The sequence below is a fragment of the Tenrec ecaudatus genome, chromosome 7 (assembly GCF_050624435.1).
Source record: "Tenrec ecaudatus isolate mTenEca1 chromosome 7, mTenEca1.hap1, whole genome shotgun sequence".
NCBI lineage: Eukaryota > Metazoa > Chordata > Mammalia > Afrosoricida > Tenrecidae > Tenrec > Tenrec ecaudatus.
The window spans coordinates 70,809,893-70,834,628 of record NC_134536.1 but is presented as its reverse complement, the minus strand read 5'-3'; the positions used below and the strand labels follow the sequence as shown (position 1 = coordinate 70,834,628).

General features: G+C 35.6%; 1 protein-coding gene across 2 annotated transcripts in view; it reads left to right on the top strand.

Moving 5' to 3' along the window:
• The window catches only part of GRIK2 (glutamate ionotropic receptor kainate type subunit 2), a 754,817-nt gene that overhangs the window by 592,599 nt on the left and 137,482 nt on the right, over nt 1-24,736 (top strand). For both annotated transcript variants that reach the window (XM_075554727.1, XM_075554725.1), the window contains exons 13-14: nt 18,055-18,173; nt 21,743-21,960. In XM_075554727.1, the coding sequence (XP_075410842.1) occupies nt 18,055-18,173; nt 21,743-21,960 (337 nt within the window). The remainder of the gene's footprint in view (nt 1-18,054; nt 18,174-21,742; nt 21,961-24,736) is intronic.

Here is a 24,736-nt window from a genome sequence, read left to right as displayed (position 1 = left end):
TCTCTCTCTCTCTCTCACACACACACACACACACACACACACACACACACACCTGCCTGTTTTTTTTTCCCCCCAGTACTCACTCATCTCAGGATACTCACTCTTCCATCCACAGACACTATGGAAAAGAAATGCAAACTTGAGTTGTGCAATATAAATGGAATAAATTAAAATTTCATATCACAAAGAGAAAATATATGGTAAATTACAAGTAGTCATAAATTAGTTCATCCAGAGTTATTACTCTAAAAGGAATGGTAGGTGAAGCAACTCTCCAAACAGATACAATATATGAACGTTAGATGCGCAACAAGTTAGGAAGCGCTGGTATTCCAGTGTAGATCGTGGCCTATGGAAACTGTGGGCTTGCTAAGATGTTGACTTTCTATCTAAAGGTTAGACGCCAGACCACAACCAAACAACAGTCCCATCTGTAGCTTCTGGCTCTATTAACAGCATGTTACCTACATGATGTTTGATTTACTAGCCTAGTATTGATTAGTGAATAGTAGTCCACACTAGGAAGTGGTAATGCAGCAAACACCAAATTGCATTTGACTGTTACTTTCATCATTTATTATTTGAAAAGCACAGCATACTTTTTGAATAGTCAGCCGATTTTGAACACAGACACACATGACTAAAATCCAAGGGCAGCTAAGAGATTGCCAGAGAGTTGCAGTGTTAAGGTAGTATGCTTCCTTCATACAAGTCTGAGATACATCAGCATATGAAATCCTGAAAGGAGAAGTATAAATGAAAATATCAAGAATATGAGAATATATTAAAGAGTGTAACTCAGATACACAACATTTAAAAAAAGATATCAAAATAATTCTATTATTTTTATAATACCATCTTACAAAGTTTTTGAATTTAAATAAATAGGCCATATTAGATTGTGAGTATAAAAATGTTCTGTTATTTCAATACATTGAGACATTTAGGAAATGTTATTTCAATACATTATGACACTTAGGGAAATTGAGTTGTGTATTTTAAAACAAAAAGCATGCATATGCCATTTCAAATCAAATCAGGTTCTATAGGAGTCTAGGGCCCTGTCAGACATACAACTTTAGCCTCAGGCCATACATGAAGGAATGGAAGGCAGAAGTTAGAGCTCTCTGTTTCATCCTTGAATGAATCTGGAGTGTTAACTCCGTGAAGTGCACCGTAGAATTCAGGCACAACTTGTTAGCTGCCTTTGAGCAGGATTCCAAATTACCTTGACCGCAGGCCCAGAGGGAGTCCCCGGTTTTCATTGCTGTGGCCCACTGGGCATTCACAACTGAGTTTCAGAAGTAACTAGCAAGACCGTTCTCAGTGTGAAAACGCCTCTGACACCTGTTCAGTGTCCTAGTACATGCAAGCCTCCATGGACAGACGGGTGGCGAATGCCCTTGAGAGTCACTGGTTGAGGAGAATGGACCCAGGAGACTTCTTGCTCACCCTGGAGGGAGCCCTAATAGTGCAGGGGTTGGGAGTCTGGGCTGTGATTCTAAGTTAGCAGTTGGAGACGCCAAGCCCTCCCCAGAGAAACATAGGGTCTTCCAGTCCATGACAGTCTCCTACGTTCAAAGAGCAGTTCTACTCTGCTCTGTGTGTGTCATTGCTGTTCCCACTGATTGACAACAACAAACCTAATCCTACTGCCGGGGAGTCAAGTGTAAATCAATTCTGACTCAGCGACCCTATAGATCAGATGAAATTATCTCAAAGAATAACCAAACTTATAAATATGTAAGGAAGTAGGCTTCCAAATCTCTCTCGCATGGACAAATGGCTGGCTCTTTGGGGGGGAACTGGGAATTTTAACCAGTATGCCACCTGCGTTCCTTTGCCCATCAATAGTATCGATCTTTTGCAACTGTGAATGAACCTCAAAGTCTTGAACCCATAGGAGGACATTGTTAGCCATACACTGTTGTATGGCTAACTGCACTTTACATGGAATCTTTTCTTACTATTACTTCATGCTGTGCATTGTTTAGGCCCTATTTTTAGTCATTTCCCCCCTTAGATATTCCTAAGATGTTTCTAATTTTATGACAAGGCTGAAGTATAAATAGTAGTATTAAGCAATATGGTATTATTTAGTTTGTCAATTAGTCTTGATTTTTAGTGCATTAAATAGGTCCTGATCTAATTTGAATCTTTCAGCAGCTTGGTACATTTGAATTGCCTTTTCCTCCTCCCCCTTTTCCTTCCACCACTGCTTCCTGTGCAGTATGGGTCACACCTTTTTGATGGTCTCTTATGTTCTTTTTCTTCTACCTAATCCCAAGACAGCCATAGCTTTTCAGTCAAGATTTGGCCACAATTTCTCAGAACCTCATTGTTTTGCCCAAGTTGTTTCCTGGTATGAATCAAATTCAGAATCCTCTAAAAGTCCATTTACATTATTGCCTTTGGTTTTTCTAAAAAATAAATAAAATATGAAGCAAAGCTGAATTTGATAAAACTTATTTGTGGCATTTTATGTACCACTTCTTTGTATACTTACATCGATTGAGGCAAAATTTTGTTCTAGTTTATTTATCTCTTGAATATCTTCACTTTCATACAATTGGAATATAAAGTAAAATTAATGTTACTGATTTGTAACAATACATTTATGTGAACATTTCAAGAACTCTAAGTTACCATTATCTTATCAGGTTCTAGAAAGGCGGAAGGAAGAACATAGATCATAGAACTAAGTAGAAACGGCAAATAATTATGTTAAATACACCAGAGCATGATTTAGTAAATGTGAATATTCCAATTAATCTACTTGCCAAGTGTAGTGTACTTAAGTAAGTCTATGCACCATTCAATCAGGAAGTATTGCTTCAGGCTCCTAGTGCATAAATGCATGGCTTTATTCATTGAGAACCCCTGGACAGTCCCTCCTCATGGCTACCCTATGGACAACAGAACAAACCCACCTGGTCCTGCACCATCCTCTCCATGGTGACAGCCACTCCATCAGTTCATCCGCATGAGGGCCTTATTTTTCACTGCCCCCACTTTAGCAAGCATGCTATCTTTCTCCAGGGACTGGTTTCTCCTGATCATCTGTCCAAAGCACATAGATGAAGTCTTGCCATCCCAGCCTCTAAGGAGCCTTCCGGCCGTATCTTCCTAGAAAGATGGTTGCTCTTCCGGCAGTGCTTTCACTATCCTTCATCCGCACAAGGTTCAAATACATCCCGATTTCTTCACCTTCCCTGTGAAAACACTGCCTTCTGAGGGCGATGGGCCCAGATACAGGAAATGCTGAGAAGCCATCCCTTCATATTGAGATACTTTGGTTTAAAAGAAGTTTCTAGCATTATCTTTTACTTACCCTTGTATGTTTTGGGGGGGAAAAGTTCGATGAAATGACAGGGAGAACAGATAAAGAACAGGCATGTAGACACAATGTTGAAAGAAAGTGGCAGATACAAGCAAATAAAAACACATAAAATAAACCGATCGCATGGAAAGAATGAAAATGTTCTATTGAATACTAATGTTTTATCAATAATTTATTTGACGTCCATTTTTGTATGTAATATAATTAGGACACCAAATTGTTGAGGGATCACTGGAAACCACACAGTTAAAGGCATACACAGGACTACATTATAGATCTCTCAAATATTGCACAAATTTTAAAGCATTTCTCCCAAAGGACTATTATCAAGGACATTGTAAGTTATTAGTAAAACGAAATTTGAAATACAAATGTTCATTAAATAACTAATTGTCAGGGCTGCAATCTGTTGTGCCTGCAGTTGCTATTAGTTGGAACCAGCTCCGTGGCAGCAAATGACCGCCTAGAGACCCCCAGATGCGACGGAGGGTAAAGCCTCGTGGAGTGGGGTAGAGTTCAGTCATTTTATCTGCTATCACAAAAGAAGGGATGCAGATTTTAAATGTTCTTATAAAGGCTATCAAGCGTTATAGTGTCTGCAACATTTATAAAGTAATATGAGCACTGGGCTATTGTGCTGAAAATCTCTGCAAAGAAAGGAAGGGAGGCATGATTTTAATACCATGTGGATTGAGAATGGATGGAGAATTTTTAAGTGAAGAATCAGATAGTTCTTTATTTAAATAAAATCATTTGGAATTTAGAGGAAAGCATATCTACTACTAGAAAAAGTGGGAACAGTCTATTTGTTTAGTGAAGCAGATAGTCCAACTTGAGATGAAAAATATTTTGAGAAACTAAAGAACTGAGAGCGCAGAGAAATGAACAGACACAGATGGCCTTCGTGGCCTTCTTTCATGAGCACGTTTTCCTTTTCATTGGCTTGAGATAAGTAAAGCTATTTAGATGAATTAAAATGCAAAAGAAAATGGATCTTTATGAGACGTGTAAAATAAATTCTTTGCCTCTTTTGAACAAGTAAATAACAATGTATATATACATGTATGTTTATATTGATGAGCCAGTGGTAGAAATTTATCTTCCATGCCAGAGACCCCAGTTTAATACCATGCCAGTGTACTGCATGCACGGCCCCCACTATCTGTGGTAGCTGGTGTGTTCTTATGATGTGGACAGATTTCAGTAGAGCTTTCAGATTAAGACAGATTAAGAAGAAACACTTGATGACCTCACTACCAGATATCAGCGGATTCAACCTCTCAACTCCTTGGATGGAGATGGAGTAGGTCCTAGCAAGGTGCTTATTCCACAGTGCAGTGTTAGCATGATTCGGGGCCAGATTTGAATACAGCTAAAAATTGCATGCATGAGCGCGCGCACACACACACACACACACACAAACACATTCACACTGTGTATAGGTATGTTTCTGTGTGTATTGCCATTATCTAAAGGACACAAATAAATTATTTTATTATATAAATATACTTTAAGAAGTACTGGCATAAAATAAAATGTAAAAAGAAGTGAATAGTTCACATTTTGAAAACATAGACTGAGATCAATGAAATATTTAATAAGTACTTATACATATTTATATTAAAACTCATTTTTGTAGTTATAGAATTAGTCTGTAGAACAACATAATATTGTTGATACTGTTAATAAATAAAAAGGAAATACTTAGTGAATATTAATCAAGTATTTTTATTAAAGAGCAACGAAGGATGCAATTATAATGTAACCCATAAACCTATCCTATATACTAAGTAGTTGACAGTGCATTATTTGTATTCAAAACCATTGTTTGTAATTTAAACATTGTAAATAAATAAAAATAAGTAAATGTAAGTAAATAAATATAAATAATAAAATATAAATAAAGCTACCAATTTATATTGTTACATAACTACACCACTAAGAACCAAGGGCTAGGCAAATTGACCGTTGGCCTTATCCAGCTTTTACACCTCAGCTTTCAGTACTGCCAGGAATACATTGTTAAGGAACAAAATAGATGGCAAATAATTTACCATTGTTGACTATGAGGTAATCGATTTGACAAGCAGGTGAATGATATAATTGCCATATGATGGTAACTAATCAGCTACTTTTCTCCATTTTATGTTAGTCTGAAAAAATATTATATTTAAAAACTTCTTAATTTTTTGTACAGTCATCAGCCATGATTTCTAATTAGTTCTAATTAACTGCAATAGGAAGTCTAGAGCCATTTGTGTAACTTTAAGAGGATGAGATGCTCCTTTAAACACACACTTGCTCGTTGAAAGGTGGTTGTTGCTCCGATCCACGTTCATGATCTTGGGTTCCCATTCTTGGGTTGGAAAGCTAAAGGTTATTTTCTTTTTTAACCTGTAAAACAGATGTAACATCATACATACAAAGGGCTTCAACAAGTTCTTGGAAGAATGGATTAAATGTAATTAAATATTTTCACCCAGACTACATGAAGTCCCTGGTATGTGTGAGACTTGAGGTTGTAATTATAACTTGGTATGGCACTCAGCCAACTATATTGCTAGCATGTCATAGAATGCTTAGGTCTAAGCTGTATTTTCTTATTTAAATTTCAATGATAATATCTATTATTTAAAACATACATGTAGGCAATTCCTATAATTTCTGCAAAAGAAAAAAATTGTGTGGAGGAGCATATATCTAAAAATCATATGACTCAAATGAACATATTACTTACCGTACATACTTGTGTATAAGGCAAGTTTTTCAGCACATTTTTTAATTTTATTTTTTTCAGCACATTTTTTACGCAGTTTTTGTGATAAAATTAGGTGCCTTAGTTGATATTCGGGTCGGTTAATACTAGAGTATATGCGGTAATAGTTAAGATATTTACATCTACACAGGCTAAAACAAAGCAAAACATTCCCCAAAGTGTAAAGGGCTTAAATTGATTTGAGAGGAAAATATGTCGTGTTTCTCTTTTTAATTTCGATCACCTCTCAATGTAAGAATGGAAGAATACGTTGTATTTGTTATTCTCACTAATGTTGAAAACAAACATTGGATTAGCTTGGATAATGTTTAGAACTTTTGTTTTCACTGTAAAACAAATTGGATTTGATTCAGATAAGATTTATTTTTACAAGTATGAAGAAAAATTATTTATGTTAAAACAAATTTAAGAAGTTAGTACTTGGATAGGACAGCAAAATTGACTGACTCAGAGTCAATGGTATTTAGGTGGAAGGTGAAGGGTAATCCAAATATAAACAAAAATAAGGATGAGGAAGTGTTTATGTAGTATCAATATAGCAATTTTATATAAAATCACTCACACAGTCACTGCCAACTCATGTATTTGAATTCCAGTGACCTGATAGGGCAGAGTCTCTGTGGAGTTGGAAAGTTGTAAGTTTTAGCTGAGGAGGATGCCTGGACTTTCTCCCATGCGGGTTTTGAACTTTTGATCTTGCGGTCAGCAGCCTAATACATAACCTCCTGTGTCACCAGAGCTTCTTGTTACAGAAAATACAGCTATCTAAACTTTTGCATATTACACTAACACCGAGTCTGCTTCCACTTATGGTAGTTCTATATCCACTTAATAAAGAAAAGCACACTTTGAACTCATTCAGTTTTGTCAAGTCCTCTAAGGTACCAATCAAAAACTCACATTCACTGCTGTGGAGTCAGTGTTGACTCAAAAGCACGGTGTAAGCCAGAGTAAGACCGAGACGGTCAATCTTTATGGGGGCACGCCGCCCTGCTGTCTTTCTCCCGCAGGGTGACTAGTGTCCAACCGCTGATCTTGTGGTTAACAGGTCAACAGCCAGCCACTACAGCCCCGTGGCTGCCACAGTGGTGCCAAGCATAAGAATGCCACAACCGCGTACATTTATGCCCCAAAAGTGAGAGCGCTTTCATGGCTCTGTCCGAGGGCAAATGTATGAGCTCCCTTATTTTCTTTTATAATTTAAATATGCATTCTGAAAGAGACGAGCTCTCATTGCATGACTTTGTGAAACATTTGGCAAAACTCTGTCAATTTAAATTCTGTCCCCTTTCAGCAACTACACACGTGGTATATTCTGAGTAGACAGTTGTTCGGTAAGGTATGGATGCAGCTTTGAAAGAGAGGAAGCCAAGTGGAGGCCAAGGAGGAAAGTCCTCAGTCCACAGAAAAAGAAACTGAGCTATAGCCAGGGTACCAGAAAGTGACGGCTAATAAACCTAACAGTAACCGTCATGGCTTCATTCAGGGCTGATGTATTTTGAATAATGTACTTTTTGCTAAAATTTAACATATCATGCTAATTAAATTTATTTATGATGAAAAAAGAATTTTAATGTGTTATATGGTATCTACAGGCATAGTTGTTATATAAATATTAAATGATTTTTAATAAATGGGACAATTCAAGATTAGAAACTAAAAAGCAAGTAACTTCCATTAACTTATCCATATTTTATAATCAGAACTTTTGATGTTGATAAAATTGGATGCCAGTTGACAAATTATTCAAACAATTTAACCACTTTTAAAACACCGTACTTTTTAAGGTGAAGATGGCTTATTGAATACCAAATTAAAAATTAAATGACCCTTAAATTTTGTGCACATACATCTATAGAGTATGTTAAATTTGCACAAAATTACGTTGAACAGTAACTTCTAATTCTAAGTTAATATACATAAAGGTTTGTATCTCTTTGCAGGAGCTCATAAATATTCCAGTGGATGCGCTAAAGAAGCACCAGCTGTTTTCTATGAAAGAAAGATACATAAAAAAACAAAATTACCTTTAAAGTTTTAAGGAGTTTAGGGGAAAATATATTTCTGTGAAAGTAATAAAAGTTGTCTGGCTAGCATTAATATATTTAATATGTGTTACTGGGACACAATGTTCTGTTTTAGGATATCTTGAATTAAAGGTTAATCTTGGCATTCTTTAAATTTAAACATTTTTATCACTATTTGTAATAATTAGAATTTATTTAAACATTCTAAAGAGTGAATACTTTCCCTCTAAATTAATTTTAAGTAATTGGTTATCTCAGGCATTGCATATCTTAACTTTGTTCTGCCTTCACCTCGTTTTGATTCTTGCCTAATAGAAACTCTTATTCTATAGACAACTCGAGCTCCTCATAAAGCATTTTCAGTTTTGTTCTTGACAGTACATGTTTTAGAGAAACACGTGAATTTACGAGCTTCTGTGCACAAAGAATGGTTTTGCTGGGAAGGGAGGCTGATAGAAGTCGAATAACTTCACTACACAATGTGAAAGAAAGGCAAAGATAGAGATAGAACTGAGAGCAATAGAGAAACAAAGCACATAAATTCTTGTTAACATCACAACTATTAACTACACTTTGACTAAGCTTCCAAGAAGCTTGCACAGGCCCCTGAGAAACGTTACCAGGTCAAGAAAAACTGATAGACACATCCCCATCCCAACATGCAAAAAAAAATTTATGTTAGATAAACAGAACAAGATACGATTATTTATTTATGTCAGGACAGCTAAACAGTAGCTATCTAAGGAACCATTGTAGAAAGCAGTTGTTAGAAGTACCAAGCGTGCAAAGGATTCCCATTCTCAGTTCTGGGTTCCTGTCAGCTCTCAGTATTTACAAGCGCTCCTTGAATTCATGCTCAGGGATTTTGTTATCAGCAGTGATCACCAGTGGTGGGAAAGCTGTGGCTGAAAGGGTTGATTAATGGCCAGGGCAATGCACACATGAAAGCAGTGCTTCCATGAAGAGCCAAGACCCTGCTAACAGGGATGCGCATTGTTTTGGCTCCGCTGCACGCGTATGAAGGGGTCTGTTGTTTCTCAGTGTTTCTGGGCTATCACGTTTAGTCTCGGGGTTTCTTTTCTTAGGAAAGATAGCTAGTGCCCAGGTATTTATGTTTTTGCGTGTCATCCGGTGAGGTTGGCAGCCAACACCTGCATGCCTTTCTTAATATTAGTCATCCCCTCCCCCCCTTTTTAAAAGGCCACGCCTCTATTAAAGTAGGGTATAAGACCAGTCCTGTTTCATGCATTCCTAAAGGAGCCCTGATGGTACAATCCTGAAGCTGCCATGTAGGAATGACCTTGTTTAGGAGCGCGAGGTCGTGTCCCTGTGCGGACATCGGTTTGCTTTTGTTGGTTTATTTTTCCAGTTATCAGCCTTTTTATGTAGCCATTTTCGCATCCTAGTGACGAGCTGACGTATTTAGCAGACTCTTTTCAAATGGAGTCCAGAGTGTGTGAAGGGTGGACAAATTTAAGTTTACTGACACTTAAATCAACCAAATATATTTGTGATCAATTATGCTTCTTTTTAAGTATATGACTAAATTGTGAGGTTATATATTATTTCCTGGTTTATGTAATACTCCCTTCCAAGATTAATTTGATTTTTTTTATTTCATGTCTTTCTTAACCATGGTTTAACTTCATTCAACTTCAAAACTTCACTATGCCTTTGACATCCGAGCACAAAAGCAGCATAGCCTTAACTCACATTCTGCTCATTAATGATTTGGAAGCTAATTTTTTAAAAAAGGCTACAACCAGGGAAGTGCTTTCCTTTATTACTAATTCTTACAACATTTAGATAAGTCAGATATTTTACAGATGCGATGTAGGCTTCAGTGATGCCCATATGCTAATATGCACTCAATTACTTTGTGTTATACAAACTTCATTAACTGAAAAATAGAAAGTATTTTAGGAATATGTTCTATTCATAGCTATGAACATACGATATGTAATATCGATTCCTATTATAACCTATCATTTAACCCATCTTATTTATGAAAATAAATTCTTACTTAAGCTCTGAAAACTGTTTTGTTGCCAAAACCACAATACATATTTTATGGCTAAAGGTAGGGTATATAGGATTAGCTATGTATTGGAAGTGGTCAATTTGGTATTAAAAATTCAGAAATTAAAAAATAAGCAATCAAAAAATATAAAACAATTGAAATGATACTTGCCAAATATAAGGTCACACCATAAGATCTAATTTAAGTGATTTCCTCAAATAACTTTTATACATTTAATGAAGAATGATGCTAAATTATTTCTATTTCTTATACTTTTAAAAAAAACTTTCAAATAACTGGGTAGACAGAGATTTAGCGGGCCGAGAGTATTTTTCTGAAAATTTTTGCACTAAAGCCATATCTTTTGTGAGGGTTTTGAGAACCTAACTAACCCATGTCTAATAGGGAGCTTTCCCCAAGTTTTGTGCCAATGTATTTGATCATTTTTTATAATAGACCCATAAAAATATTTTAATATTACTTCTTGGTATTTTCTTTTCTAGGATCAATGGGCATAAAAAGAAATGATTTTTGAAAAATAAGAAATTTACTGTGGAATTTTATTTTTTCCCCTCTTCCCAATATATTGAGTTAAATTCCTTTAACATGATTTATTACATCTTAAAGATACTGTGATTTTTCACAAAACTTATTGAGACTCCGGGTTTTAGCATTTTTCATGAATCAAAGAGATAACCTTTTCTGACAGTATAAGAAAAATGATGTTATCTTCCATGTGTGAAATGTTTAGATTCAGGTGGAAATGGAAAAATATAGAATTAAGATAATATTCCAAAAATAGTGTACAATTCAGATTGATTTGAGAATCACTCAAATGTTTCCTCTCTATGCCTAATATCACTTAATATTTAAGTGTGTATATTGCTAGGCCTTATATTCTGAATAAAAATTAGATGACAATGTATGCATTTATTTGTGAAAATAGGAACTTCTATTGAACATTTGTGATTTTTTTTTGCATTTAGTTTAAATTACTGACATCTGACCAAAGGTTGATTGTTGAAAAATATCAGTGCGCAAGAAATAACACACTTTATGAATTTTTCAAGAAGTAATGAAACAAAAGTCTTCTATTTCCAGTGAAAAGCAAGTATTTCTTGGCATCAAGGAAAACTAGAGAGAAGTCTCATATATATCATTCAGAGCTGAATTAGATAATAAGATTCTTTTGTTCTTTTATGGAGGATGCTAAACTTTGAAAGTCCCTGAGCTGGGTCCCAGTTAAGATAGGAAGACTTTTAATACAGACCTGAATCCAGCTTCTGAACACCCTTGACAGGGCCCTGCTTTATCTGCATTTCAGGTTTTGCATAAAAAATGTGGAAATTCTTTAATAAGGAAAACATTGAAACTTGAGGAAGCCAGTATCCGTGTAAGGAGGAACTTGTCAGAGAAGGCCATTTCTGATATTTTCTGCTACTAGAGAGTGATAGAAGAGTGTTAAAGCCACACCGTATCAAGGGTCGAAAAATTAGAGACGAGATAATATACCTACATTGTGTAAGTCAACAAGAAGTACAGCTTGCTATTCCTATTGTTAAATGTTCATTATTTAAGTTCGAGCTATCTAGAGCATTTTATTCAATTTTCTCATGGCTTATATGGAATCTTTCTTGGGATAGGAGGCAAATGTGATTTTCAAAGAATTGCAAGTTCCCACTCTCAAGGCTATTCCCAGTGGGGTTTTCAAAAAGGCATGGCTTCAAAAGGACATACATTTCTCCTTGGAGCTGCGGGCCAGCTGTTTCTATTACGTGATAATCCTGTACAGAATGTATCTCCCTTTATTCTGCTGTTTAATCTTTTTTCTTTAAGAGCCCTGGTGGCTGCCAAACGAAAAGTGGAGGTGCGAACTATCCCTGCTCAGTGATAGGAAGATGTGGTAGTCTCCTTCCATACAGATTACAGGAGGGCAAGTCTCCTCTTCCCCATAATTTGATGCTATTTTCTGCCAAAGTATGATGGCTTTTATAGCTTGCTCATTTGTGAGAACCGCTTTATTTAAACTGACTTCATCTTTTAGAACTAGTAACTTTATCCACTAGAAATAGAAATACCCCGGGAATGTCCATCCATTTAGACATTCCTAGATATATTCTCTCATTTTGATAACTTTACCTTCATACTCACAATCCTTGTTATAGTTGAGACTAATGTTGCAGTCTCTATAGTCTGTTTTATAGATAGTTTTTATCTTGTTGTGTGTGTTTTCCTCCTACTTTCCTAGTAAGGCCTGCTCTAGGGGCTAGCCTTCCCGAGCAACATGCCCACGGAATGTAAGGACAAAGTCTTACCACTCTGAGCTCTACAGAACATTGGAGCTGTACTTCCAAGACAGATTTGTTCAATCTTCTGGATGTCTGTGGTGTGTTGAATATTCTTCCTAAAGACCATAATTCAAAGACATCAACTCAACAAGCGTCTTCTTTATTTGATGTCCGTCTTTTACATGCAACATAGTGATTTCAAATTTCATTCTTTGCTCCGGTTCATACTAGTCCTTAAAGTGACCTTGTTACTCTTTAACACTTCACAGCTGTGATTTTGCAGTAGGCGTGCCTAGTGCTACGTGGCCATATTTCTGGAATGCTACTCCCATAAGCTTTTATTGTAGATCCATGTAAAATGGAATCTTTGACAACTTCAGTCTTGTCTTCCTTTTTTGTGGTTTCTAATTGATCCAGTAGTAAAGATTTTTATTTTCCTGATATTGAGGTGGGTTTTTCTAAATGATAAATAGTTCAAATAAATTTTGAATTAGTATATCACAGAATGTGTTAAAAAGTGTTTATGAGCAGTAATTTATTTATATAAATAATTTATTTTACATAAAATTATAGGGTAAGAAATCTTTGAGCATGAATAATTTTAGCTAACATTTAAATAGCACTTTACGGTTTACAGAATGTTTTATACACATTAGCACTCACACCTAGTTTTTTTCTCTTGTTTTCTTTCATAATCTTTAGAGTTAAGCCTTAAACTCAGAGAGATTAGCAATCTGTCACAAGTAAGTACAAAATATATCTCTGGGTGAAATTTTAAGTCTTCTAGTCTCAAAACTTGTGATAATTCTGACATACTCTCTTTAAGTCTGGAGTAATATGAACTTGACTACTGCTACTGCTACTAAGCAAACCACTGTCAAGAACTTTATTAACTTTGAAATTACAAAAATGATCCACGAGACAGAGCAATGCACCAGACAGTAGGTAGTTTGTAGAGGATTTTGAAGATTTTATTTTTGGGGAAAATGTAAATAGATATTGCAGAATTTCAGAAAGAAAGAGTAAGATGAATGCTAGCTAACTGAATCAACTCATAGGAATGATAGACGGGAACTTTTCACTTAATAGAAATGTGACCTGAGACAAATGATGAATAATAGAACTTTAAATTATAGGCTGAGAAGGTTTATTGGTTAATTAACTACTTATAGAGGAGAGGACAGTATTGAAAAGGGAACATGGCATATTTAAACTCAGGAAAGTTGGATGTCAGCTTAGCATCCCTTCACTACACATATTCATATTCGGTCTGTATATCAAGCAAGTTTTCTGAGTAGATGGAAAATATGAAGAACGATGTAGCATTAGAACCAAAGGAAAATTAATTAACAAGAATCATCTATGACAGTAAGATGATGCAACTTTGTTGAATGATAGCAAAGAAGACGAGGCACTTATGAATAAAGAAAAAAGTACAGTCTTCAGAACTGCAGCCTTCAGAATTACACCTAGTGGTTCAAGTTATACCTGAACATAATGAAAATAAAATGCTGACAAGGTAACCACAAGCAACCGCATGATAAGCAGGGAAGAGTTTGAAGTTGCGGAAGATTTCATTTTACTGGTATCCTTCAACCCCCATGGAACCAGCTGCTAAGAAATCATAGGATGCAAGTTAATGGCATAAACCAAAGTAGCAGCAGGAAACCAAAGTTGTATAGGGCGTATTTAAAGATGAAAATTCTTGAGGCTTAAAATTTCCCTCCTCTTTTTCCAAACCCCTGAAGTTGAGTGAGCCAAAACATACCCTATCAGCTTAGAAATGAGGTAATTGGGATCAGAGGGAGTGTGAGATAAATTGCGTGGTTCAGTTTTGAACACCTGGGAACAAAGTAGTAGTCGTGCTGCTGAAGTGGAGATTTATACACGCACACCCCCAACTGAGAACCAGTAGAGTGAGAGTATATTGGAAATGTATGTGGTTTTTGTAACCATCAGTGAAGAGGTTAGTCCAGTGTGTCCAGGGATGGAAGAGGAAGACAAGATCTAAAACACAGGAATGGTTCAAGTCCACCAGTCACCCTGCTGGGGAAAGATGAGATATTTTTCCTTCATAATTTATAGCCTCAGAAACCCTACATAGAATCACTATGAGTCAGAATCAGCTTCGTGCCAGTGAGTTTGAGGTTTAGGGAGAATTAGATGATGAAGACAATTGAAGGTAAAAGGACAAAAATAAATTGATATGACAAATGATCAGACATTTTTTTTTTGCCAAATGTCTAGAAACCCAGTTGAAAAGAGATCAAGGTGTGTTGTCTGCACACGTGTTCTCTATCTCTAAACCAACTCCCAACTCAGTGCCCTGGAGTCACTTCTGACTCTCACAACACCCCTTGTGGGTTTCTGCGACTGTCACTGTTTATGGGAATAGAAAGCCCAACCTTTCTCCTGAGGAGCTGCTGCTGGTTTTGAACTGATGGTCCTGCAGAATAACTACTACACCACCAGGGTTCCTATCCATTGCAATGGTTACACAGAGTTCACAGGCAAAATTCATGATTAAAGGGCTTATTACAGAGGCTAACAGGTTGGCAGGGAAATGAAAAATACTAAGGATGGAGTTGTTTGTCAGGACGTGGTACAAAGTTCCTTCAGGTTGCCCAAAAGGCAAACCACTCAGCTGTAAGCTTCCCCGTTTATGAACCCAGAGGTAGCATACTCCACAAGCCAGCCGTATGCCCCAGTGCACTCACTCAGCTTTACTTGCTCAGTGGGCTGGGATGTCCATCATTCTCTTTCATGCTCTGGCACCTCATTCGACTGCAGCTCTTCTGATGTCACACTGTCTTCTGGAGCTAGGACGCTCACTGTGCAGGGATTTCTGGTGCATGGGACCCACCTGTGGGCTTCTGAGGCTGTACATATCCAGAGGTAGAAATTCTCTTCCATCTTCTAACCAGCTGGTGGTGGCATTAAACTGCTGGTCATCCAGGTAGCAATCTGATCCTTAATCTATTATGTTGCCAGAGTTTATTAAAATAAGGATTAGAAGGACAAAAAATGGAGTCAAGATTGGGCATTTTAATACTAAATGCTAATTTCTATCTAATTGGCAACTCAGTGTAGGTCACGAAAGTGAATAGGGTTAAATGCATAGATTTGGGGGAGACTGAAAATGTTTATATGTAGGAGATTATTAATTTGGATTCCAAAAGATTGTTAAAAGAAGATAGCATGAAAGGGCAATCAGAAAGGACAGATAAGAGCATACATTTAGAAATGTGATTTAAACAGAAGAGGTAAGTTAATCTAGGAAATATTAGATCATGGAATCAAAATCATAGTGACATTGAATTTAATGTGAGTTAGATAAAGCATATTATAGTAGTTGAAACAGCTGTTGACAGGCAGAGTTTGAACATGGGGAGGTATTCCTTAGGAAATGAAATTTAGAAAGAGAAGTCTTTACCCAATATTAGGAGATCACTAATCAATCAATTAGAAACAGAGAAGATTTCTGATTACTTAAATGAGGGACAAATGCAAATTAATATTTTTGTGGCTAGCTTCACCTGTGGGATTCATTTTGTCCCCTGTGACTCTTGGCTTTAAGGACAGGAGCAGAGAAAATGGAGGGTACAGATGGTATACATAATCTGAATATAGATAATTGTTTACCATCTTTTCCCCCTCATTTTAACTACAACATAGGTGCTCTCACTGAAGTAGACAGCAGACCACCAAAACCAAAGCTGGTGTTTCCAGACCCCTCCAACTTCCCTCACTGTTACTCTCCTTTCTCCCTGCTCTCTCTCCCTTCTCACTCCTTCCTGCTTGCATTCATTCTTTCTTTATGGAGATTTTGAAGACCCCAAATTCAGAATTTTAGAGCACTAGATTGCTGGTAGAATAAAAGGAAGTGAGGTGGAAGGCCTGACTCTAACCGAGTTCATGGGCAGTGTTTGCTGACTCGTAAAACTTTTTCTGTACCTTTCTGAGCAAAATCTTATTATAGCTTCCTCCTGTGGACAGGAGGACAGCATAGAGTTCACCTTTATATAATTTGACCAGAAGCACATCGCTGGTAGTGTCTCACAGCCATGATCTAACTACTAGCCTAGAAGGCTCCAAGGGAGAGATTTCATATTACAAATGATATTATTACAATTGGTATTTTCCAATACTTTTTAAAGACTACATTTTTTATAAAGTCTGATAAAAAATCCTGAGGTTTAGAAATATATATTTTTAGATGCTGATAAACTACTCTCACTAGGATAACAGCAATACAAGGATTTATATAAAAATAAAATGTCTACAACCAAAGGTAGTTTTGTTTCAGACCCAACAAATCATATCAGAATGTTTAATTACTATCCAATCAACCTTTCTCTTCAGTGTGTCAGTTTAACTTAGAAAACCAAACAAAACATTTCTTTGTTTGTCAAGGATATGCCATTAAAATTGGGGTATTCTAAAATTGCATTAGAAAGATGAAAATGGTTTGTTTGATCTTCTGAATTTTAATATGTCAGAAATATTATTGTGAAGAAAATTGGGCTCTCTGAAGTGACAGATGCATTATTCAAATAACTTTGATTGAATGTAAAAAGTTTTTAATGCTTTCAAAAAGGGCATATATGCTAATTTGGGTTTATAAGAGTGGCTTTAAAATTTGAGATAGTAGGGAAAATAATTTTTTACTTTAGCAATTAGACTAAGTATTTTAAAATTATGAGTGTGATTTTTTTGGTTATTCCATTAATTAATAAATATATCCAGATGACAATTTTTATAAGTAATTTATGTGCACAGTTGACAATATTTAAAATGTGCAGTTTGACTTTTGAGAGATAGTAATAATAAATCTTATAAAGTGTTTTTATAGACCCAAAGATTGATTTGCTTTTATTTATCTTAAAACAGTTATTCAAATTTACTATGGATCTAAACCAAATAATCAATGGAAAAAAATCAGCTATATATATGTAGCTGCTTCTAATACTGTTTTCATACCATGCATATTGGCATGTCCTCTATGGTTCCAGAAGCATAGAACAGTAGAGAGCATGTTAGAATGCAATACATTCAGACTTATTTTCCATATGGAGTTAAATTTGTTACATAGCGATTTAAACTCATAGTACCATTTATATAGGTAAATAATTATTTTTGTTTTGATGGGTGGTTTATGTTATAGTATACTATTCTTAAAATGATTGTGTATTTTTTCTGTCTTTATGAACTTTTAGAGAAAATTTTAAATGCATTTTTCAAAATGACATCTTTCCTTTTTAAGGATTTTCTAGTTTTTAAAAAATGCTTTCTTTTAATTCTATAAAGGAGAATGCATAAATATGAAACCCTGTTCTTGGTCTACTTAGACACAGAGTTTGTCTTTTTCCTCTTATGTGTAAGATTTTGTAAAGAAGTGTCCTTCGTTATCTTAGTGTGAGACTAGCCGACAGAGACTCTGAAACAGCACTTGCCATGCAAATGATACAATACTGTAAAAATGCCTCTAGCTGTTTTCCACTTAATCTCACCTGTCTTTCTGTTTCTTTTGCAGCAAAAATGCTGGAATGGACTTCCTCTCACTGCCATTTAAATATATTCTTCTCTTCTGTCAATTACCACAGGTTTAGTCCCTATGAGTGGTATAACCCACACCCTTGCAACCCTGACTCTGACGTGGTGGAAAACAATTTTACCTTGCTAAATAGTTTCTGGTTCGGAGTTGGAGCTCTCATGCAGCAAGGTACACGATTCAGCCTGCTCTTTTCCTTGGGCACCATGTCCCACTCTTTGCTGGGGGCACAGCTCTTGCTGACAAAAGTCGCTTGCATGGGTGCCTCTGCATGTAACCATAATCCAGCTTCTTCATCTACCTAGTGCATCGAGGTGTTCTCAAATCCTGTCTAAGAGAGATTCTGAGAAAACACTTAGCTTTTGCAAATCCACATAGAGTGTACTCATCTATTTTTTTTCTTAACCCAAAGTAGGTACATTATTTCATAGATAATCAAGCTAACCTTATCCATTAGCCAGAAGCTGCATTTAAATTACTACTAAAAATTACATCTCCTTGAAGCAAGAAGACAGTGCCGCATTCCTGTTTCTTGTCTCATGTTGATGTATAACTTCTCTTTCATATTAGTTCTTAATTATTAGACATGTTTGTATTTATTGCATGACTAGTAAACCGATTGCATATAAATCTGTAAAATTAAAATAGTTAACCCTTTAGCATTACCTTTTTGAGTAAAATATCACCTGCATTTAGTAAAATAAGTACTTAAAATATTGCCTGTTCAGAAGTGCATGCAAGAACACATTTTCATAATTATTTAAAATTTATAATATAAAACTAAAAGTAAACATCATATCTTTTAGAAATGACATAATACAAATAGTAATATGTCTTAATGTTTTGTTTTAATTTTGCTGCTATTATTTTCTTTTATAAATATTTAAATACATAAAGTTCAATAAATTAGTATACCATACCTATTACTCAAAATATTTTCCTTTTTTTTTTTTACCAGCAACGATCTAGGACTATTTCATGCAAATTAAAATATAATAGATTTCAATTTTAATATTAGTAAATAAAGGAAAATGTCTGAAATTTGAGCACCCTGACAATGAATGTATAAATGAGAAAAAAAGAGAAAATATTCCCTTATTAAAGTAACCATATTTAGGATAAAGTCTAAATTTTAGTGGCATATTTAATTTTCACTTTGATGGAGCTAATTTATTATTAAATTATAAAATGCTTATTAAAATGGACCTTTGTGGTCACGTGCCTAATATTATGCATAAAATCATGAATTCATTGCTATTCTATTTATAAACTACTTCCTAAAATGAAAATAAATAAGGCAAACATGAATTTGCTTATAAGTAATATCTAAGCCCAAGTTGCTGGTAAGGCTAAATACATTGAAATATTTTTCCTTTTAAAATGAATGTCTATTTCTATCCTTATGTAAGTTTATTGATATTTCTATTTAAACTTGAAAAGTCAGAACGCTCTGACATAAACAAATCTAAGCATGTGGCACTGTTTTAACTAACTCTAATTCTGTATTATTTCCATTTTGTTAAGTAAATAAAGACCTCAAATCGAACATACTCTAATCTAGGAGTCCCTTGAAGAAGACTGATGCTGTGGAAAAAGGTGGTTTAATTGAATGCACTTTCCCTATTTTAACTGAATTTTCCTTCTCCTGAATTCTGGGTCCCATTTGTTTCCTTTTTAGACTGACTCTGAATCATTGAAAGATAATACTGGAGTTATTCCAAATCAATAAAAGTGAAGTAAGCCTGTACCATGTGACAGATGCATCTCAGAATAGTCTGCAGCGTATTATCCCCATAGTAAAAATCTGACCATAACAAAACTTTTTCCCCCTGTTGTTTGAAAAAGTAAGGTACTTTTTTATCAATCATATTTCCAACACTTATTTGGAGGTTTTGGAGAGTGTCTATATAAAATGAGTTTGATATCAATAAATGCTAGCAATTAAAACCAAGATTAGAGCTAAAACCTCTGAAGATGATGACTAATCTGAGTGAAGAGAAATTCGAGCATACACTTGCTTGGCCACATAATATTTCACTGCTGGTGGATACATGAAAGAGGACCCCATACTATCCTGGCTGATGTCCAGTTCCCCAGGAATTAGTGGGCTGTAGTGCTGGACATGACGTTGCCTTGAGTACATGACAGTCAGCCCCTAACCAGGCTCTGATTCACAAGCCTAGCAGGTGCTTCTGTTGAGTCCTTGGGTAAGATGTGAACTTGTGGTAATTGGGCCATTTTGTCAGATGTCTCCACTGTTCTCTTCTTTCCCTGTCTTGTTTCAATTTATTGGTGTTGTTAAAAAGTATTAGAATAGGCAACAGAGCTACTGATCATCTTGGAAATATTTTAGTGTTTCGGTGTCCAAGAGTGTGTCTGACAGGGCATAGGAGCAACGACATCAGAAAGGTACTTTTCCGCTTTTTTTCCTGACAGAGGGGTAGGCAGAGTCTGGAGCTGGAGTTGGCTGTCATGTCCAAGTCTGTCTGCGTTGTAACAAATTGGTTGTTTGTTTAAAATTGCATGGGTAAGATGAACTGTAATATAAGATGGGCTGTTTTGATATAATAGTTCCATCAAGGTACCACCTCTTAAGGATATCATGAGCAGATTTTCATAATTTTCATTTCATCTAAAGATGTGATACCTTTCTGGATCCGTTATTATAGTAAAGGTACGATTGTATCACAATATAGCAAAACAGAGTCCATCTTGCTTCATTCCATTTTACTCAAGCGCTGTCAAAAATGAGTAATTTGTAGCCTCTGTGTTTCTAGATGGAACAAACTAAAAGTGAATAGTAATATGATATTATAGATGTATTTATACATACCCATACAGTCAGTATACATCTCTTATAAGACAAATTACACATACTGATAATGTATTCACTTTAATATTAAGATGGTAAAAAATGTGGTAAATCTAAAATTAAAATTTAATTGGTAAGAGACCAGATTTTAAAGTTGTTAGTTTTTAAAAAATCTAAATTAATTAAAATGAAAAATCAAAGTTAAATATAATCATCAGATCCCATTTTTCTAACCAATATCATGAACAGGCAACTCCAGCCATACACTCAGATTTATGAAAGATTTATGTGTGTGTAAAATAAATCTGTGACTATTTAATGCTCAATTCTTACTTCCCTTTCGAGACTACCTTTAGTGATGGGAGAGACATCATTTTACACCCGCAATAATTTGTTAATGAACTTAAAATACAAACCGGAATAAAATATCTTCTAAAATGAGTATGGGCAAATGAAATTCTTATACTTGTATACAGCACTGCTTTTAAAAATAAGGTTGAAAAATAAAATTTGAACATATGGACATAAAAACTGCAACTTTTCATAAAGCTTGTTATATAATTTCTTATAAAGAACACATAACTAACAAAAACATGATAAATGATCTAAGTGGTGTATAAACTGGAAAGATTCTATTATTCACTGCTAATGATAATTTTATAAATTATGTTTAATGTTTTAATTGTATGTTGCATCATTTTGAATCAAATGTCTATCTTCTATCACTATATTTGAATGCAAATATCCTAAGAATCTGTTTTTTAAATTAGCCTCTAGACTTCTTATCCTATGGTTGTTGCTGGCTTTATGAAAATCCTGTTTCACTTTTTTTAACACAGTGATTCCATTCTTCCACTGTGCCCCTAAGTACCTGTCTGCTGATCATATTCTCTGTATTCGTTTCACCTTTCCCCCAAATCTCTGTTAGGTTCTGAGCTCATGCCCAAAGCGCTCTCCACCAGGATAGTGGGAGGCATTTGGTGGTTTTTCACACTTATCATCATTTCTTCGTATACTGCTAACCTAGCCGCCTTTCTGACAGTGGAGCGCATGGAATCGCCTATTGACTCTGCTGATGATTTAGCTAAACAAACCAAGATAGAGTATGGAGCTGTAGAGGATGGAGCCACCATGACCTTCTTCAAGGTAAGGCTTCTCGGTTAACAAAAATGGATGTAGTAAAAGGTTAAAATCCAAACAAGCCTTCCTCCATTCATGAATGTTAGGACATCCGTGGTGCAGAATAACCGATCGCATGCATCGCCGGGGTGGAGAACCACACAACTGAATGTGTGCCCATGCAAGGCAAAATGTTTCAATACCTGACAATGGTCAGGAGTTTTTGCTTCACAGGTATTCTTTTCTTGTTTGGAGGAAACTCTACTCAAAGGTAACGTAATTTTTGTAATTTATTCCAACGTGCTTTTATTTTTTAATTTTAAAATATATCTCTTACAATTCACTTAATAGTGGATTCAGATTCTGTGACACGTTCACACCAGAGAAAGAGAGTGAGTGCATGTAAGGATGCTTTGCACGCATTGCTTTCTGTCGAGTAGCGTCAAGGAGCAGCCTACACGGGAAAATAAGGAGCCAAATGGGACTTTAGAAAGAACAGGAAGAAAAGCAGCCCTGGCATCACCCTGATTCACAGTTCAAACCCACCCACCGCTCTTTTGTAAAAGAGTACACTGTGGGAAACGTGATGGGGCAAGCTGAGAGGGAAACGTGACTCTCCCTACAGGTCACTGGATGTTGGAACCAATCCAATGGCAACAAGCTTAGGAGAAAGGAGGAACCATTTGTATTCATTCATTCATCCATCTAATATTCAATGTCTTCAAATGAGTTACAGCTTTGACTTTCAATGGTTTCTGAGCATGCTCAGTGGAAAATTTAAATGGGAGTGTGCTTGTATCAAGTTTCCTCTCTTCTTACCGTGCCGATCTTGCAGGACCGGATGGGTCTGGGTGGCAAGATTTCACTCTGTAGAGTCAATATTGCTTAGAAATTCCTTTTTCATTTTAGCAAGTAGGTAAAAAAATTACCCCAATGTAATTCATAATGCAACTGGAATTTCAAATATATAGTGGAAGTGGTAAAATGTGTTCATTTAAAAAAATAATCAACTGAAGCTCTAAAATAAATGATTCCAGCAAGTGCCGGGTGACTTCCAGAAGCAGTGAAGCACACTGACTGTTGTATAGCAAATACGAGTTAATGCTCACTTTGAAGACGATTATAGCTTCCTGAAGGAGCTTTGGTGGCACAGCGGTTAAGAATTCAGTTGCTAACTAAGAGGTCACTGGATCAAAGTCAGTGCCTCCATGGGAGAAAGACTTGGTGATCAGCTCTGGTAAAGATTAAAACAAAAAACACTGTTGTGAACTTGGCTTTAACTCATAGGGAAACTGGGAGAGAGTGGAACTACATCTTTGGGTTTCTGAAGCTATACATCTTTATGGGAGCAGAGGCCTCACCTTTTTCTCAAGGAACTGCTGGTAGATATGAAATGCTAACCTTAGGGTTAGCTGCTCGACACACCCCCTGATGCCAACAGGGCAAAGAGCCTAGAGCTTTGGAGAAATGGTACTCCTAACATGATTGTTACGAGTAAACTTCACAGTACCCAACAATTTACGGTGTCAATTGAGTGGAAGGATAGGCAACAACCACAGAACTGGGTTTCATCTTAATAAAAACATTTTTCCCAAGTAACTGGGCAATGATTTAAATAAAAAATTCTTATAAATTAATATTATTTTCTATCCATTTGGGGGGGGGTAGGTGGGCAGTGATGTCCTAGAGGACATCAAAATTTAGAGGAATACATAATATTTTAGTTATTGTCAATCTAATGTTTGAGTTTTAATTATTTTAAGTGTGAATTCCTAATAGGGCCTGGTTAATGACTTCATGCATTTTACCTTTTAAATGGAAAATCACTCTCATTTAATCAAATTCAGTAATAAAACACTATCAGGCATAATGTTTCATATGATTTCTTTGCTATATCAAATCAGTGATTGAAATTACTACATTGTTATTGTATCAACAACATTGCGATGATTATGTGATGCATTTAAATTATCCCAGTATACAAAAGACCTTTGAAGTAGAATTTGTAAAAAACAGAAAACAACTAACTAGAGCGATTTTGACACTAAGGTATGTATTTTGTTTTCATAGATATTTCAGAGTTTGTAGTTTTATTTTTTCTGAAAACTTGAATACATTGAGTTTCAAAGCTATTTAAACAATGAGCAAAATTTATCTCTGAAAATGTTTTTTTCCAAATCTGTATGCCATTTTTCTCTTTTAAACTTTGTTATCCCTTTTCTGCAGTTTCACTCTTCTGTTATGTTTTAAAAATATAATTCAATTGCTAGTTGCTCTGCACAGTGTCATTTTTGCCTATCTCCACTTTTTCTTGCTTCTTATTTTTTCTTGTTCTTTCATCTCTTTTTTTCTCACACACACAGGGTGCTGCCAGCACCTGGAAAAAAACTGACATGAAACAACTTTCTTCTTCTAACAGCACAGGATTTCCCTTTGCATTGCAACTTTCTGGAAAGTACGCTAGTCACAATAAAACAACCCACCGTGATAGCTTTAGCTCAAGGTGAAGGCTTATTGTCCTAATTAGATGAAAAAATTAGAACTGAGAAGGATATATTCGATGCTGATATTCAATTCACTCTTTCTGGATGGCCTTGGGTTATATTAATTGATAATACGGTTGTTAAATCATTTGTTTGTTTCAGTCATGGGTATACAATAGCAACATAAAGAATTCCTAAGAATATGGGTATCAAGCAAATGTTGGTTTTCTCTGAAACTCAGCAATGAACCAGAGATTGCTGTGTATGTCCTATTTACACTTGACACCGTCCTTCTCCTTGTAATTAACCAGTGCAAGGCA